This window comes from Gymnogyps californianus, chromosome 11 (assembly GCF_018139145.2).
Source record: "Gymnogyps californianus isolate 813 chromosome 11, ASM1813914v2, whole genome shotgun sequence".
Classification (NCBI taxonomy): Eukaryota; Metazoa; Chordata; class Aves; order Accipitriformes; family Cathartidae; genus Gymnogyps; species Gymnogyps californianus.
The window spans coordinates 14,038,153-14,057,917 of NC_059481.1; the positions used below are offsets into that span (position 1 = coordinate 14,038,153).

General features: G+C 35.7%; 1 protein-coding gene across 1 annotated transcript in view; it reads left to right on the forward strand.

Moving 5' to 3' along the window:
- Nucleotides 1–19,765, forward strand: part of EFL1 (elongation factor like GTPase 1) — an 84,274-nt gene that overhangs the window by 52,950 nt on the left and 11,559 nt on the right. Inside the window, exons 16-19 of the mRNA XM_050903585.1 lie at nucleotides 689–820; nucleotides 3,372–3,519; nucleotides 10,025–11,028; nucleotides 15,926–16,110. Of these exons, the coding sequence (XP_050759542.1) occupies nucleotides 689–820; nucleotides 3,372–3,519; nucleotides 10,025–11,028; nucleotides 15,926–16,110 (1,469 nt within the window). The remainder of the gene's footprint in view (nucleotides 1–688; nucleotides 821–3,371; nucleotides 3,520–10,024; nucleotides 11,029–15,925; nucleotides 16,111–19,765) is intronic.

Sequence of the window (19,765 nt, forward strand, 5' to 3'; positions counted from 1 at the left end):
ATATTAGGATTAGAATTAATAGCTTACTGTGTGATAAATTAAATTTTACAAGATTAAGGTTGCAGAAAAGGGGAATCCCAAATGGGCATACGGGAGGTGGGAGGGGGTGAGAAGAAAAAAAAGAAAGCATTCTTCACAATAAGAGTAATTAAGCACTGGAGGAGCTTGCCAACAGAGGCTGTGCAGTCTCCATCATTAAAGGTTTTTAAAACTTGACTGGACAAGGCCTTGAGCAACTTGATCTAACTTTGAAGTTAGCACTGCTTTGGTCTGGAGGTTGGACTAGATGACCATTGGAGGGCTCTTGCAGTCTAAATTTTTCTAAATTTAAACCACCAAAAATAAGTCTGAGCTGTACAAAGGATTGGACGTATTAGAAGGGAAAAAAGTCCTCATGTCCTTTCTGTTCTTCAGAGTTATAAACATGCCTTTTTAAAATACTGAGGGAATGCAATGGGAACTGCGAGACTAACTATCAAATGTCACACCAGAGACTTGAGTACCCGGATTATGCACAAATATTTTAACAGATACTTTATATGAACAGTGAGGAATTTTTTAAATGTGATTTTTGTAATTAGAATAATTTCAGCTTTTTTTAGCTTGATGATCATGTCTTTAGTCTCATTTAATATGACAGTGGGTGATTTTTTTGTTGTTTTGCTTTTCTTTTTCCAATTTCTATCAGGAATAGGAGGCCTGCAAGATTTTGTGCTGAAGTCTGCAACATTGTCAACGTCGCCAGCTTGTCCACCGTTTACACCTCTCAACTTTGAAGCTACACCGATTGTGCGGGTAGCTGTTGAACCAAAACATCCAAGTAAGTTTAGAGGAGAATGGGGATGGTAACGCAAATTCAATGTGGTAGCAACGCACCTTCCCACCCTTAGTGATTTGGCTAGTTTATGATCTATCCACTGAATCAGAGACTGACCCAGTATAAAATGAATATATATGTTGCCTAGAGGGCCATACTTTATTGTCCTTGTGAATTCTTCTAGCTGGCTAGCTCATGTTTCAGTAGGTGAGGAGATACGGAAGACCTTGTGCCCTTTATGGTCAGACTTAGCTGTTCCACACGTAAGACACTACGTGATGCTAAAGGTTCAGTATTCCTTTACTCTGAAGGTAAGTGTATCTTTGGGTTTTTCACTTCTGCTGACATTCTTTTATGCTATTTCATTAAGCTTGTGGTACAGATTTGCAGTACTGCTTCTAATTGATTCCCCTCCCCCCCTCTCCCCCCACCAGAGAGCAGTATATCTCTGGCTATATTTGAATTTCAGCCCAATTTCCATCTGTTGTTGTAGAACCAAACCATTGTTGTAGAACCATTAGTGTTAGTAGAACCAAAATAACTGGCTTTCTGTTCAGTTACAAAATACTCTAACACTAAGATTACATGTTCTTTAGAAAGTGATTGGACAGCTTAGCAGCTATTTGTCCCATGTGTTTGAATAACAGATAATCATGTATTGTACATGCTGCATTTGTTAAAGCAGTTTTGAAAGTATTGGAAATTACTGGTTCTACTGAGTGTAGTATTAAGTTGAAAATGTTGAAGGAATGTAATTCTAGAACTACTGACTGATTTTGGGGTAATTTTTTTTCCTTAAGGAAATAAAGCTATATCATTCTTACACCATTGCTTAATTTCTCCTCCCTGGTAACTTCGGAATCTATGGTTTGAACTCAACTTGTTAGAGGCACAGAAGCCTCAAAGGTAGCTACACTTGCAAAAGTTTCCTGAAAATCAGCTGCTGCTTGCAGTAACAGAAAGACAAGCAAAATCTGGGCATTGCAGGCTCAGCTTGAAAGCAATCAGTTGTCCAATGAGCTGCATATAGTCTTGAGGTGGCCCTAGCACATTGTCACATATGGGTGCCTTGGATTTCCACAGCAAACCTACTTCAAAACTGCATCTGCTTATTTGGAAAAAATGACTCAAATAAATACAAATCATATCCCTATGTATATTTTAAAAAATTACTGCATGTCTTCACATTAATGTCAAAATCTTCCTGTATGGTTACTGTAAGCTCTAAAAGAAAAAAAATAATCTATTCATCCCTCTCAGTGGGCTTAAATGCAGAAGACAATGTTGAAAGTCTTTGTTCAACTGTGTTGGCCATGTGAACTAACACTAGTTTTTTTCTACTTTTTGTTTATTTTTATATCTGGTTTTCAAGGATACTTTTCTATTATACCCTTACAAGCTTAGCAGTAAATATACAATATCATATTTGTTTTAATAGTCTCCAAGTGAATGTCAAGTTTAATGTCACTCTTCCTTCTGAATACGAATATGCATTCCTAGAAAGCCTGTGGGTATTCTTTACCCCGTATGTAAAATAAGAAAAAGGAATCATAATTAATTTTTTTAAATTGTATTAATTATGAAAGGCTGCTGACATGAGGTATTTATGCATAGCTTTGATATAATCTAGCCAAATTTGACTCAACTGTGGTTGTTCATTCTCTGTTAACTTTAAGGCAACTCTTTAAACACCTTCATTTTAGGGACAGCTGTGTTTTGTTTCCCTTAAAAGCTCTCACATTCCCGATTTTTCCCCTTTTCAGGTTGTAATAGCATTAAAGCTTTTCAGTGGCTTCCAGCTAGTTTAATCCTTCCTGTGCTTCATTCGCTCTTATGCCTTTTAAGTAATCCATATGGAATAATTTTAGCTTTTATTTTAGTAAAGTTAACATATTACTTATGTCTTTGGAGCATTTTAAGCATTAGCAGTTTACAGGTTGCTACACTTAGGCATGAAAGATTGCAAAGAAATCCAATTATTTAATGAAAGATTACTTTAAACAGTTGTAATAAATAAGAAAGGTTATATCTCTTGATAATTTGTGAAAATGAGGAGTGAAATCCTGAAAATTTTAATCACTTCATATCGATAACATTCAATTTTTTTATTGGTTGTAAGCTGTTTACGAGCTGTATCTGGAGTTAACTATATAGGAAGCAAGATAACGTAGTCCTAGTCAATAGCTAGCTTGGTATACTAAACCTATTGTAAAACTATGTAAAACAAAAATGCGCAATCCATTCAAATGTGTACCATGGTTATGATTGTATAATGTGAATTTTATCATCAGTACATAAATTCTTGGTGACACATTATGAGTGTAGCTTATGTCTTCAGTTCCTGCTCTTAAACCATACTACTCTTTGTGACTCATAAGCAGAAATTTGCCCACAGAAAGACCTCAGAACTTAGCTGAAAGTTTTTGAGTATTCTTAAAATACAAGTGTTTAGACTTCCATAAAAATGAGTGTTGCTATTTCTCACTTTAAGTATATCCTACTTCAAGTATTCCTTCTTCAGTATTGCTTTGTTAATAATACCTTATTTTGCCAGGTGATATGCCTCAGCTGGTCAGAGGAATGAAGCTTTTAAACCAAGCTGATCCGTGTGTCCAAGTTTTAATCCAGGAGACAGGAGAGCATGTGCTAGTGACAGCAGGAGAAGTTCATCTTCAGCGTTGCTTGGATGACCTGAAAGAAAGGTTAGAGGGGCAAGGAGGAAGCAATATTTTTAGTTCAGTAGATGTCTGTTGTATTTCTTTGTCAGATGCATATCTTTGATTTATATTCTGGTAGAATAGAAGCTTCATCCACCAACAGTTTTTACCATTGGATCATAAATGTACCTTTTTGTAGCTATAAAATTACCTGCAGTTGGGCAGAAGCCACTAGCTTATCACTTTTATACATCTTATACACCTTTTGGGCACTTTCTAGAAATGATAAATTGCAATAGGTGCAGGAGTCCAATTATGAATGTAATATACCATTTGTACAAAATAAAAACTGAGGGGAGTCATGTCTGATAAATGAACTCTCAAAAATTAGAAAGCAACAAGACCAAAATTGTATGTGCATACTCTATCCTGTTGCTTTACTCTTCACATTGATGTTTTTTTTTTAAATATTAATCTGTTCTCTTTTTCATGAGCAGTATTTTCTGCAAGCATAAATGCATACATTTAGTATCTGCTAATGTTTCTTCAAATAGTAGAACAGTCCTTCCCTATAACTTCATTTACTAAAAAATTTTTGGTGCTTCTGTCCATAGGCATTTACTGTCATTTTCTTTCTAAACCAAAAAGCAAACCTGATGATGGATGTTTGAATGTCTGTCTTACTGTACCCATATTCATTCCAGTTACTATCAGACAACAATCACTTTTTATGGAAGTTAGACTGGATCACTTGTAAGATTGCATGTATGTTGTAATGGTTATTCTCATTACAACTTAGTGCAACACATTTTTACCACTTTTAAAAACATAGTATTATTTGTTGATACACCTCACTTGAATGTAACGTGTTAAATAGAGCACAACCTGTCTTCAGCTGCAGTTTGCATAGCAAGTTTTATAAATGCCTTTATTATTGGCATTGGTCAAAATCTGAAAAAAAAAATTAATAAAATACTAGCTATGTGATAGAGAAATAGGATTGTAGTGAACAGCTAGTAGCAGTCCCTATATTTACATTCCTAAGCTTTTCTTTTGTAAACATAATTTTGGTTTTTTTCTGAGTTGTCATCTAATTTGGCTTTTGTTAGGAGAAGTATAAACTGTCAAGAGTGACCGTTTTGTGTCCCTTTGTATTCGTCAAGAAAACATTGTCAGTGTTCCAAACGACCAAAGCGCACATAAACACTCTGTGCTGGTAGCATTGTAAGCAGAAACAAGAAACACCTGAGGGCACAGACTAGCCAGGCTCCCACCATTGACCCACTTGGACTTGACATATGGTTCATGATGCCTTTTTTTCTCACTTGGGTATCAGCTCCCAAAAGGAGGTGGGAGCAAGCGTGTTTACTAGCTGGTGTTCCTTCTAGCCAGCTCTGAGGACTATAGCATATCTTAGCTGCCATCCCTCACGTACTAGCTCGTGGGACAAGAATTGTCCCTTCCTTCTCTCTCCATTTTGTGGGAGGAGAAGTGAAGAATGGGATCCCTGGCCTGCACCATTCCTTATGGATTCCATGTCAGTTCTGACAGTGGTAAACTTGCATCAGTTAACTATTAAAGTGTGAAGAGGAAAAGTTGTGGTCTGAAATGTTAGTTATATTAGCTCTAAGTGTGTTTCTGTACAAATGTTTAACTTCTTCTAAGTGCACATAGTTTGGAATAGCAAATTGTGAACTAGGGATCGAGACAGCGTATAATACCCTTAAAATGTGACCCACAAGTTTTCCCCCCAAAATATTGGGAAAGGTTATTCAAAGTGCTTAAGTTGCACTTGAAGTAGCGGGGCAGCATTCTGATCTTAGCATCTATCATAATTGTATCAACTGGGTTTTGAAGAGTTGACATTTTTGGAGTAATTACAGAAACTGAGGAGGTTCTGCTGAGTTGAAACTACACTGAATTGTCTTTGTCAAGATTTTAATCAAACTTTTTCAAAGGCACATATTTAATTTTAGCTTTCCCAGTGTGTATTTAGAAAATTATGTTCAAGTGATACTTATTGTCAAAGATGTGAAGAGACATGGAAACAAATAAAAGATCAGTCATCCATGTTTATCTAAATGATTAAATATGGATGTTCTGCTTAATTTCCCTAAATTTATTTTTTCTTCCTAATTAGCTCTTTTTGAATAGAGTAATAAATTAGACCTTTTAACTTTGAACATTTTATTTTCTGCATTTTACAATAGAAATTTTTAGAACTTTCTGTCCAAAGAGCATTGCAAATACTAAGCATGAGGGGATTAAATTACCCGGTTCAGAATGAGAAGCAAAGAGAATGAAGATGGTAGTGGTGGTGTGGGGTTTTTTTGTTTGGTTTTTTTTTTTAGTATAATACAAGTGCATGGAAAAACTGCAAAACGGATAGATCTCCTGGTTTTGAGTCCCAAGGAAATAAAGCTTACAATTACATTTGCTTTTCCTCTGCAATTTTTTTATCACTCTGCCAAAATTTACCAGAACTTAGGAAATTTTGGTTAGTCCTTTTGTTGTCACTTAATGAACCTGCTCAGACCTCATGAGTGGTTAAGAAGGGTACACAACTCTGAACTTTGAGTCTGTCAGATGAATGTAATAAATCATTCTTCTTTTTTTCTTGCCATCGCTCACAACATTTGATATGCCTAAAATGTTTCAGCTGACTTTAAAGCATCACTTTATATCATGAAACTGTTATAATAGTAGTTATCAGACCAAAGGACAAAATTATTTCTGTTAACTTAATGCTGGTTGCCTGAGTAAAGCAGCGCTTCACTCCATTCTGTGTAATAACCCTTGGCAGTTTTTATTCGTGCTTAGTTGCAAAAAAAATCCAGACACAATCCTAGCTTGAGTTTTTTTTCTTTGAGTTGCACTTTTCTTGGAGTTTAGACTAATAGCTTCTGAAATAATCTGGTTTAGAGCAATTTTTGAGGCAATGAATTGTACCTTATATGAAGGCTTAGTGCAAAGTTTAATAAAAGGGGGTTTATAAATACCAAGATTACCAATCACAGAGAAACAGAGATAATGTTAATCATCACTGTTCCCAGACTTGTGAAGTATTTTGAATAAGTTGCTTTAGAGCTCCTAGGTCCATGTAGTCCACAGTGCAAAAGACAGAGCCTTTGGTTATTTCTCAAGGCTCAAATGATATAGATTAAAACTGATGAGTTACTTTGAGCTGTGTTTGCTTGGATATCAGTACCTATGATTTCAGGTGGCTGTAGTTGTGGTTGTTTTATTGCAGGCAGCTATTCAGCTACTAGCTTTCAGCTGTAGATACTACTGATTAGAACTGTGACTTGATGCAGAGTAGTGGCTATTCTAAAACTGATTACAGCAAAATATTTCAGCTTTTGAATGAGATAGAGCTGAAGTATGAGTGTTCCTGAATGCATTGTATTAGCCTCACAGATGTCCATGCAATCATGTAAGTAATTCATCCTTTAAGTCATGCATACTGGAACATGACTTTCATTAATTTTGGTTTTGAATGTAAACTATAGCAGCATGAAAATCTAACTGCACCTCCTTTGCAGGGATCAGTGACTTATGCAAAAACTAACTTTTTATTTGTATAATAAAATCGTTCTATATAAACATTCATTAGCAGGAATGTTGTATAAATAAAAGTAAATAACATCTGGGCCTTAGAAACAGGTCATTCCAATTATGGTCTTGTTTTCTCCATGCATTTTAAAAACTGAGCCTAATTCAGCTGGCAGTATCAAACATTGTTTTTATACCTTCATACCCAAACAATAAACCAAAACCCATTGTCCATTGATCTGGTGCTAGCTTGCTATACCACAGGTTGTAATTGTGGCAGTGAGATAATAATCAGTAGAATATAATTTTTATAGATTGTATAGCTAGAAAAAGCTGTTACAAATCTTTGAAGACACAGGATTACCATTTTACCAGTGGTAGGAATGTTTCGTTTCCAAACAAGATGTTTTGTGGGAGATTTTGCTATGAGACTATTGTTTTTCCCCTTCAGATGAAGTGAAAAATACAGGCTATTTTCCAGATCTGATGGGAAGCTTTCAACATTCCAGTATCTTCAGCTGAGTTAAATCCTGAATGTATTTGAACGAGATGCTGATTATGTGTACTTCATAAATATCCATTTCACAGTTCTAAAAAAAACAGGGTTTTGCCATGGTGCCATTGGCAATTTTCAGCTCCTGTGATTACAGTAAACAGATAAAACATGATACAGGATATTTTGAAGTCATGAAGTTGTACTTGACGATAAAACAGGTGATCCTTTATGAATAAATACAGAGATGTTTATTAAATATATGAAAGAGCTAACAAATCTGGCATTTTGTAGCTGGGTGGTAAAATAACACGTTGGCATACTGAGAGATGTGAAGCTTTTACTTTTAAAGCATTTTAATCACTAGTAATTAATTTTCCTCATCTTGTGAAATAACTTTTAAAGTGTAGTGAAAGTTTTCCTGCAGAGTACTCCCTTCAAAACAAATAATTAATAAATACAAACTAATGTGAAAAAAAATGCTGTTGGTTAATAGCATTGCTGCGAACAATGTATCAGTTCCTTAATAATCACACTTTTATCACTGTTATAAATGCCAATACTACAATATTGTTGAAACGTCCGTCATTCTGTCTTATTGTGGTCTGCTGTACTTGGTTTTTCCTAAATGTTTTTATTTCCAACACAGGTTTTCTTCACTGTGCAGGGTATTTCCCAATTTAGTTTAAAAGAAAAAAGAAAGCTTGTTAGGTTGTATCTTTCAACTCTTGACCCAAAATAATTCCTTTAAAAATTGCTAGCAGACTATAAATTAGTTATAGTTAAGCAGGCTGAACTGCATTGGTAAGATTTTTTCCTTTCTTCTGGCGTGGAAAAAGACCAAAATCTTCACCTACTGTCTCATACCCCATTTTATTTTGTGCTTTCTGTGGTCCTTTAAAAGCAAAGATTGAATTTACCTTTTCTTAATTAGTCCAAAAATAAGATTCATCCACAGCATTAAAAATTTGTTTGTTTTCTTCCATTAGGAAATTTTATTATCTTTGAGAATCTTCCAATATAAACTCTTCTAACAAACTGAAAAGCATTTAATGACCTGAAATAATAGGGTGTTCTGGTATAGAATTGATAGTTTAATTTTTGTCTGTAGTTAATGGTCAATTTATTTTAATTATCTCCCATAGTTTCTTTTGTTTATGTTTTAGTTTTGTATAAAGCTATACTCACATAAGTAACTTTAAAAAAAATTATCACTTAATTTTCATTGAAGTGACTGTACAATGTAAAGCTACTTGGAATGCATAAGGGAGAGGGATTGTGTTTTGCTTTATAGCAGAGAAAAGGCTGCTACTAATGACAGGTCTATACATGAAATAATTATCTGGCATTATTCTATAACGAATGTGTCCCTATCTGGTGATACTTAGGAGTAGCTATTTCACTTGAAATTTGTTCCCTTCCTCAAGCCAACTTAAAGGCATTCCAATGGAGGCAGTCAATGACTACTACCTTCAGAACAGTGCCTTGTATATTTACATTTGTTACAAGATCACAGTTATGAATGATCCTTTAGGTTTGCAAGGAGAATAGTGCTTAAGGCTTCCACTAGCTAATTATAATACAAATTCACCAGGGGCTTTTTTTTCGCTACATTAATGCTCCTCCTGCTTCTGTGCTGCAGTGTTAGTTTCATGCTCACGGGCAGCGCAGTATTGTGCACAGATTTGAATCTGCTGTGCCAAGAGTGTTAAGAAAATAGGAGTATCAGCTCTCCAAGTGCTCCTAGCTGCAGAGAGAGTACTTGATCTGGACCCACAAGGTTATAGAACCATGGCTCCATACTTCTTTACAAAAGCCTGTTCAGCTTACCCAGTGCTTCAGCTTTTCAGAGCATCTCACTGTATGAACAGATGTACTGCATCAAATCAAGTATCCATCTTGCTCAGTATCATGTCTGCAGCAGTGTGGCCTAGAGCAGATGTCTGGGGAAGAGTAAAAACAGAGTAACCGTAATGCTTTCCTGGGCCTTAATCGTTTTCAGTTCAGGGCCAGTTCAGGGCCTGTTGTGGTTTGGTTGTCAGTTAATCGTGATCAGCCTTCCCCATGCCCCTCATGATTTTGTAGACCTCTATTGTATCCTTGAAACATCTGAAGGCTGCTTGTGCTTTCATACCTTTGATCATCCTTATTCTCATGTGTTTTTCTAGTTCTATTGTATCTCGTTTGAGGGGAGAGAACAGCAGCACATAGTTTCCAAGATGTGGGTGAACCAGTGATTTACACAGAGGCACAGCAATGCTTTTTCTTTTATTTTCTTCAGTTCCTTTCCAAATCTTTCTGAAGACATAAGAGGCAATGCTTCTTTTTTGAATTGCATAAAATTTTTAAAAGTTTGAGTTTGAAATGCGTTACCTAGTAATCTGTGTTGTAATCAGATTTATTCACGAACATCTGTTCCATGTTAAGGCCATTGCCCTACCTCCCACCCCCAAGTTTAAAAGTATTTTTTAAATTTTAAACTAATTTTTAAACTTTATTTTATAGGTTTGCAAAGGTCCAGATTAGTGTATCAGCACCTATTATACCATTCCGAGAGACAATAACAAGACCTCCAAAAGTTGATATGGTGAATGAAGAAATAGGAAAACAGCAGAAAGTTGCTGTCATACACCAAACAAAAGAGGACCAAAATAAAATTCCTGAAGGAATTCAGGTTGATTCAGATGGGCTTGTTACAATATCTACTCCAAATAAACAAGCTACTCTCAGCGTAAGAGCAATGCCGCTTCCTGAGGAGGTAACTCAACTTCTTGAAGAAAACAGTGACTTAATTCGAACTATGGAGCAACTCAACACATCTCTGAATGAAGATAAAAAAACCCATGAGATAAATCAGAAGACTCTGGATAGGATCAAGGAATTCAAACAAAAGTTGGAGCAAAATCTGCAGGGAAGAAAGTGGAGAAATGCTGTTGATCAGATCTGGTCATTTGGACCACGGAAGTGTGGGCCTAATATTTTGTTATATAATTTTGAGGGCTATAAAAGGTCTGTGTGGCAGTGCCTTGGGAACGCTGTGAAAGAAGTAAGTAAATACAGAGACTTTGACAACAGCATAGTAAGTGGATTTCAGCTGGCTACGCTTTCAGGTCCCATGTGTGAAGAACCCCTCATGGGTGTTTGTTTTACAGTGGAAAAATGGGAAATAAATAAAGTTGGAGAGACGCTGTCAACTAGTAGTCAGGATTCAGGGGAATGTGATGCCATAGAACATAAACAAAATGAAGATACTACTCTAACAAGCAGTTGCACTGATGACGTTTGCAGTGCGAATGAACACCTGGACAGTAGTCAAAGTGTTCCAAAGTCGCCTGAGAAAATTAGTAAACACAAGGGAGAAGTTTTACTTGCAGATTGTTATGGTCCCTTTTCTGGACAACTGATTGCCACCATGAAGGAAGCTTGTCGTTATGCTTTGCAAGCAAAACCGCAGAGGCTTATGGCAGCAATGTACACATGTGAAATTATGGCTACTGCAGAAGTTTTAGGTAAGACAGACAAAATAAACCTTTGTCAAGAATTTGTTTTCTGAGTTCCAAGGTGAGGTTTTATAAATTAGACTGAATCAGAAAGTATAACTTGATTAAAAGTTTTGTCCGAAGTTTTTTATAGTTCTCCAGTGGATTTGTACAATGACTCTCTGATGCCTGTAGTATTTATACTATTCGGAATGAAAATTTAGCATTCTTCTTGCTTATCTGAAACATATACATAAATAGCAATGCTACACTTTTTTGTAAGTGCAAGATACAAAATGTTGCCTTTTTATGAAGTTTTTGTAATATCAAGTAAACATGAATATCAATATTGTGTCTCATAATTAAGCATTAGTTTCATGAAGAAATGAGGAAACCTGTCCTGTTTGTAAAATGAGTGCAGAATCTTAGTAAATGCCATTTCAAGATGTTTGAAGTTAATATAATAATCAGTAGAGAAGTAAAATCAGGAAAAAGAGAGAATCTTAAATTATTGTTACAGTTCAGTAGGTAGATTTTTTTTTTTTGTAGCATCTGTATCCTTCTGGTGTCCAAGTTGCTCACTTTGCAAACCCAGTGCATACCTAATTTGTGTCACTTATATTACCTTACTTACCACTTATACCTACTTAAACTTGATTTTATGACCTACTTACAACAGCACTTCACTTACCCTAACATTTGTTCTTGGAGTTTTCCATGGGAGTTGCTTGCATGCTGAATCTGATGCAATGCACCAAGATTTTCTTTAAAATTAACTTCCGTTGCATTTAAGCTATCAGCAAATTTAGTTTGACTATACTAATCGACAGAAATTATAGTATATCCCACACACAATAATTAAAGATTTGGTTATTTGTTGTAAAAATCTCAGCTGTTGTGCACGCAAGCATAATGATAGCAGTTATACAAAGCGAATTGGTCCGAAGAGCAAAATTTACAATTGTATGTAGTGAAAAGAAATGCCTTTGAATGAGCAATTGTTTTGTACAGATGCATGATCCTGTTCTTTTCTGGAGGTACTCTTTAGTAGGCCTGGTAAAAAGTGTCCTGTGGTAAGCTTATTAGCACATTGCCTTAAACTACAATTTACTATGACATAGAGCTTCTGCATTTTAAACTATCTTTAATTATTTTTTAACATGTAAGAATGCCTATCAAAACTAGACTTTGTAGTGTTACACATTACTGTTCCAGGAGCACATTAGCACAATACTTCTGAATCTCTACATCAAACTATAAGCAAGATATCAATTTTCAAACCACAAAACCACTGTATAAATTGCTGTTTTCAAAAATGCCCATACCGAAAAAGCATAATTGTTCATAGTGATGTAATTAACATGCATCGGCTCATCAATTGTGCCATAAAACCAAATAGAAACATGGCTTTGTAATGCGTATATATATATATTTAATGAGTGTAATTTAGGACTCAGACATGCAAGCAAATTAGTCCAGTCTAATGAATGAGAGTTGTGTGGTAATAACCATGGACATGCACTTAGTTCATTACAAATTCATGGGTTTAATTTTTATTATGGAAGTTTAAGCTAATAAATTGCATCCTCAAAGAGTATGCGTGCTATCCAGTAAGACTTGGCAGTTGACATGTGATAAACCACTGGCTTTTGTAACTTTAGTCTTTCAGTTGGTCTTCCATACATTGATACCCGGTTGAGTTTAATATATCTTCATATTAATCTGCTTGTTTCTAAGACGTTAGCTTCTGAGAAAGCTAGTTCTTTTATGTTTTTTGTCTCAGTATATAAAGCTTTTTCCATCAGACTTTTCTGACAATGAAAATAAACTGAACTGGAGCTGAGGAGAGGAGCAAGGAGAGAGGAACACAGAAATGTGTTGCAAGCTTATATGTGTCCAGTGTAACGGGCCTTGGGTTTAGACTTGGGTCCCGCATACACCCGATGTTTCCCAGTAGGTTATACTTTGAGCATCTCATTCCTACAGTTAGTTCCCTAGAAAAATCTGTTTTTACACACGCCTGCTTTATGGAAGTTCTATGTAAACTCCCAAAAGCTGAAGAATATTCTGAACTAGTGTCACATGTTTAATTATTATTAACTTTTGCCTGTTTATATTCCTACCTTTTGAGCTCTTCTTCCCTTCTTTCTTTTCTGTTCTGGAGACTGAAAGCTAGACTGTCTTTTCATTTTGCTGATGTCAGTGAAACTTAGTTGGGAAAGGACTTACCAGACTCTGTTGTAGCTTTTGGTTTTGGATTTTGATAGGAATTCTTATGTCCTTTTTTTTTTTTCTTTTTTTAAAATAAAGTTATTAAAATTTTAGATCACAGCATTTTAGGGGGCAATTCACATCAATTCATAGTATTCTCTCTGGCTCAGTTGTGTCAGTGAAAACATGCAGATTCCAAAACAGAAGAGCAACTCCTCCTTCCCTGTTTGCTAAGTTTATGGTGACTCCTAGGCTCTTGCAAATGGTGATCCTGTTGTCCTTCCACAGCATTTCTTTCCAGTATGAAGCTTCATTTTTTTTTTGTGTGCAGGGAATACAGAAATTGTTTAGTATTTTCACTTGACGCACTGAAGTATCCTTCAGTAAAGTGATGAATATTTTAAGGAGCTGGACTTAATACATATTTAAAGTGAGTCTATTATGCACAGACTTATTCTGTATGTTGCAGCACCTTGAAGGTGTTTTTGAAGTAGTATCATGTTTTCAAAATAACTGTTTTAACTACTTTGAATAGGAAGATCTTACAGTATTTCTTGGTGATTGATGCTGCTAAATCCATTCAGCTAATTAGTGTAGAGGTAGAACTAGTATTTCTTCACTATACTGTAGTCTGCCCATAGTGGTAAAACTGAAGACCTTATATAGCTTCTTTGCGATAGCATTGATTGAGGCCATACTCCAGACTGCTTGGATGAAATACATGTAGCTAGAAACCATTTAGTAAGCTATAAATTGTCTTCTGGCTTTTATGTTTTAAAAGAATAATCTTCAGTGAATTATGGCTAGAATATGTGCATCTAAAGTGCTTTGTGATAAATGTTACCTTACTTATCTCGTTAATATGTGTGCAAAGTTTTCTACGTCCTACTTAAAACAATTAGTAAAATAAATATTTTGAATTATAACATTAATAACCTATAAAGTGGTTTTGAACTTGCTTTAACAAATGCCTTTAATATATACTTTGTGGTACATACATAGTATATGTACAGTGACCATGATGTGATGCTCTGTGCAATGTGTATGTTTAAGCTTGCATTTTAAAGCAGTTACTGAATTGTGAGCTGTGCTAAGATATGACCTTTTCATATCTGAGAATTTTCTGGACTCACTGAAATTTCCATAGACTTGAAATTGCTTAGTTATGTTAACAAAGGCTGTACGTGCATGGCAAACTCAGTGGCTTATCTTCAGAATGCCTTAATCTTTTTGTGATTTTAAATATAGAATCTTAAGTATTTCCTCAATTTCCTCATGAGCAGTAAGAAGACTATTGTGCATAGTAAAGGTGAAATTCAGTTGGAGGAACAGTGAGGAGGTCCTAGTAAGGGCACGAGCAGATAAAATTATCAGTGATGATAGAAAGAACACTTCAACCCACGTTTAATTAGAGAACTATAAACTCTGAAATGATTTGTGCTGAACTGATGCTTCATTACTTGCATCTGACAGGAAGATTTAACTGTACTAGCTGTGTGCTTGTGCTGAATTTCCTGAACAAGGACCAGATTCTGTATTTAAAAAATAAAGGCAAATAAACCCACTCCAGCATTTCTTCTGGTATCCCACAAAAGGCTTACAGTATATATGCAAATCAATGTACGTGGCTATAGCATCTAATGATATCTTTCTGTCAAGTCAGAATAGGTGGCAAGTATTATGAAGTAATGTATGTTTCTAACTATTTCCAGTAAGTCAGTTTTGCCCAGCTGTTTAAAAGGTAGCAGTACGCTTTCATGTTTTTTCAGTGCAATATAATATAAAATATTTGAACCTCTTCAAAATTGATATAAACTTTTTCTTCATGGCAAGGTACTTTTAAAGTTAATTTGTACATCTAATATTTACTAACTATTCACATTTGTAAATGAAGGCATTCCTAAAACATTTTTTCAGTGTATAGGTTTTCCTGTGTTTTTATTATCTTGATCAACACAAATGTATTTGTTAGTATTTGTCTGTAGAATACTTAGCCCATAAGTTTGCAAAAACATTTTAAAAAATTAACTTAATGCCTACTGTAAAGTCAAACATGGGTGTTTTCACAGCTACTTTCATGATATATATGCTGTATTTCAATGGATCGAATATTAATTTGGGAAAGAAAACTAAGAATTATCCATGACTAACTTAAGACTGAATTAATTAAAAAACTAATTGAACACATTAAACATAATAAATATGTAGTATTTCAGATAAACTAGTTTTCTGTGATTAGAATAGCACTGCAGTATCTGGGACAAGTACCATATAGGGATATGGCGATCCAAACAAACTTCTAAAGGTAGCTAAGATATGATTCCTGAAACACAGTAATATTTCGTAGTAATGTTTCTCAAATATTTGGTTGTAAGAAATAAAGCAAGCTAGGCACATAATCTAGCAAAGTGCCTCTTAAAAAATAGCCATATGATTGTATAAAATGCACCTAGTGCAAGCATTATCTAGATCCATACAGTAGTAATAATTTATTAAATGTTAGTCAGATGGTTCTGCACCTTGTACTGGCAGAATATGTTATTTGTTTGAATTTAATGGGTCCACTTAATTGATCCACTTACAAGGAAGAATTTTAGCCAAAGAAATTATGTATTTTATGTAATGCTGAAGTTTCCTGCATAAATATTTATGTATTTCTCTTCATGAAGCAGAATATAAATATATTGGTAGGTTCATCAAAATTATGTCTTTGCAGGTCGTGTGTATGCTGTCTTGTCCAAAAGAGAAGGCAGAGTGTTACAAGAGGAGATGAAAGAGGGGACGGATGTGTTTATTATTAAGGCAGTCCTGCCAGTAGCAGAAAGCTTTGGTTTTGCTGATGAAATCAGGAAGAGAACTAGTGGCCTGGCCAGTCCGCAGCTGGTGTTCAGCCACTGGGAGGTAAAAATATCTATTCACTCCATCTGTTTTGGTGATCTATTTCCTGTAGATGTGGCAGCCTGGAATAATAAGCGGAAAAGGTTAAGTTTTGGTCAAGACATTTGATTAATCCCCTTTTGAAATGAAGAGGAAAAAAGTAGCTTTATATTAGTCTTATTTCCTTTTATAGATATGCTGTTCAGAAATATATTTTGTTTAGATGGGATGCTTTTTTATTTCAACAGAAAGTGAGTCTCTCACAAATGAAACTGATTCTTCATAAATGTGTTTTCCTAAATTTTATGTGCCTTTTTTAATGAGTTCTTTGGTAAACTTGTTTGGGGGGTTGTGGTGGGTTGACCCTGGCTGGACGCCAGGTGCCCACCAAAGCTGCTCTATCACTTCCCTCCTCAGCTGGACAGGGGAGAGAAAAAATACAACGAAAAGCTCGTGGGTCGAGAGAAGGACAGGGAGAGATCATTCACCAATTACCATCATAGGCAAGACAGACTCGACTTGGGGAAATTAGTTTAATTTATTACCAATCAAATCAGAGTAGGATAATGAGAAATAAAACCAAATCTTAAAAAACCTCCTCCCCCTCCTTCTTCACTGACCTTGGTGTCTGCAGAGTTGTTTCTTTCATGTATTCTCACTCCTCTCTCCGGCTGAAGTTGCCATTACGCAGGGTTTTTTTTTCCCCCTTCTTATATATGTTATCACAGAGGCGCTACCACCATCGCTGATGGGCTCGGCCTTGGCCAGCAGCGGGTCCCTCTTGGAGCTGGCTGGCATTGGCTCTGTTGGACATGGGGGAAGCTTCTGGCAGCTTCTCACAGAAGCCACCCCTGTGGCCCCCTACTACCAAAACCTTGCCATGCAAACCCAATACAGGAGTGGGAAAAAAACCGCAAAACAACCCCAACCTACCGCTAATAGAAAATGTAACAATAAATCTAATGCATATGAAGGGTAACCTTTTAGGGGTTAGCAGACACCTAGGTATTTTTTTGTCCTTATATATTCCAAGTCAACATATATTTTCATACTTAAAGGCAAAGGGAATTGATTTCATTCTTTCAAAATTAAGTCTGGTGATAGTAAGTGGAGGTGTCCTCAAAATCATTCCCTTTGGTCAGCTTTGTCACTTAAAGAAATGAAGAGGTGAAAGTGAAGGTGTAAAGGAAACATGCAAGTGGGAAAGCTGATAAGGAATGTCATCAGCTGAGAGTGCACTGTATTTTCTTCCTATGATGGGGATAGTAGATCTTCATGGAGAAATACAAAAAGCTGTAAATCGGAGTTCCTTGTTCAAGACAAACCAACCTGCATTGAAGGGCTCCTCAGAAGACTCCACTGAAGGAGTTAAAATGGGTAAATGGGTTCAAGAGCAAGAGTCAGTGGGTATAAGCTTTTCACATTAAATTTTTAAAATAACTAAAGTCTAGGTTTTTCTGTTTGTTTTTTTGTTTGTTTGGGGTTTTTTTGTTTGGGTTTTTTTTTTTTAAGTCAAGTGTTCCGTTATTTGATGTTAGGACCATAGAAACTGTTGTAAATGGATAAGAAAGTCTTTTTTTTTGTTTTTGTTTCATCTTCTGATTTATTTTGTGACCTCAAATGTCAAGTCTCTGAGTACAAACAACTACAGATTTTTAAGGTCAGTAATACTCCATGCAGTTGCCAGCTATGGTCCGTTTACCACTCTTTCTCTCCGAAGCATGTGCTGGTTTTTCACGTGGTGTGGATTTTTCCTCCTTTCCTGTAGCTAAATTGTCCTAATAGGTAGTATCTGTTAAATACTTCACTAGCAGTATTTCTTTGTTAGTAATTGTTGTAACTGCCTCAGGAATTTTATGTGGATGCTAATGGAAAAGGAAGATCTCTGCAAACCAGCCAAGTCATGTGCTATCAAAAGAGTTGGGATCCTTGAAACAGTACACTTGGAAAAGTACATTATGTATTCCTTGGCAGTGGTACCTTACTGGTGTTAGAAAACGCAGTGGACCAGGGACTTACCTCTCCTCCCTCAATACTGATTCATTTAATCTTCTTGTAACTAAGTCTGACTTCACAGAGAACCATGGAAGGGAAAAACAGAGCTATACTGAATGAAAAAAAAAAAAAGGGGAAAAAAAAAAAAAGGCAACCCCCCATAGACGGTGTATGCACAAAAAATAGATAAACCAACAACTTTTTGAGTATAGGGATCGAGGTGTAAGCCAATAACAGATTAGGTACCTCAAACCAATGAGTGTTGGCAGTATTGCATACAGTAGTCTTGTCAGTTTTGGATGTTCTCATCTGAAGTGCAGCTGCTGAGGTTTTGTGGCTTAACTGGTCTTTTGTCTGAATGGCCTCCGATATCAGTGCCCTAAGGGAATATCAGTGAGAAGGACGTTAATTCCAGCTAACCATTGTTTTGTGCCAGTTTCTTTAGGATTTGTAGCTACTGTGCTCCAATACTAAGCAAAAACATAACCCCCTCGCCTCTCTGACCTTCCCTTCTATCCCCAAACCTTGGCATATATGTTCACTCTGTCAGATGTTATGAATTTCACATAAGAAAATGTTCACACGCAATTGAAGACATGCATAGGAGAGGGAGATTTGAACAACTGGCAACATTTTCTAAAATTGACCCTCAGGACAGATGATAATTACAGCTAGTATGTTAAAATGTAGTGGTAGTAGGAAAAATGATTGTGTAAGCCAGTCACCTTTCCACCTGCCAAATCTGTTGGTGGGGAGGGTTGTTTCTTTTGTCACATTGAAAATCATGCTCACATATTTTTGTGACAAAATAAGCCTTTTACTAAGCTACTAGCAATGTTGGCTCTGTGCAGCGATGGCAGAGGGAGCGCATGCTACTCTCTCATCAGCAGCAGAATTGCTAAATAAATACAATTTTCAGAATTTCTAGTGGTGGTATGACAGAGAAGCCAGAAAAAATGGTTTTGCGTCTCAGATCACATGAGTAATTTGTAGAGGCTTTCTCTGTTTCTTTTTCTGTCTGTATTCTGCTAAAAACAAAACCCCCAAATAAATAAAAAACCTTATCAGGTTTCATCAGGTATTAGGCATGACTTTGACATTGCTACATTACTCATGAATTATGATGATATATGTATATACATGATAAACACCAGCATTTTATTTGAATCCCAATTGTTTAATGTATAATTGTGTAAGATAATATGATGTGACCTCTGTCTGTGTGATCTTACACTATTTTTTCTTTAGTGCTAAAAAAGGAAAGGGAGTGCGGTAGCTACTTGGTTTTGTTTTGCATTTCCTATGTTACCAAGTGTATGGTTGCTGCTTTAATTGCATACTATCCAAATCCTTCCATGACATTCTGAATTAATTCTGTGTTAGTGGTGTTTTACCTGGGACATGTATTTCTCTACACAGATTCCTTCTAACGTGTTGTTATCCCCATTTTACAAATAGTGAAATAGACACTTTTTGGTATTTTTAAACATTTAAACACTTAATCTCATGGAAATCACATGCATAAAGTATGTTTAAAGAAAAGAGGTTTTAATTCATTTTTTTATCATTCTTATATTTCATTAATATGATTTGTAGACTATAAACACAGGAAGGTCAATGATAGAGCCTACATTTAAATGAAGCCATTTTGGTCTCTGTGGAAATGAAATTACCATTTTTTTTT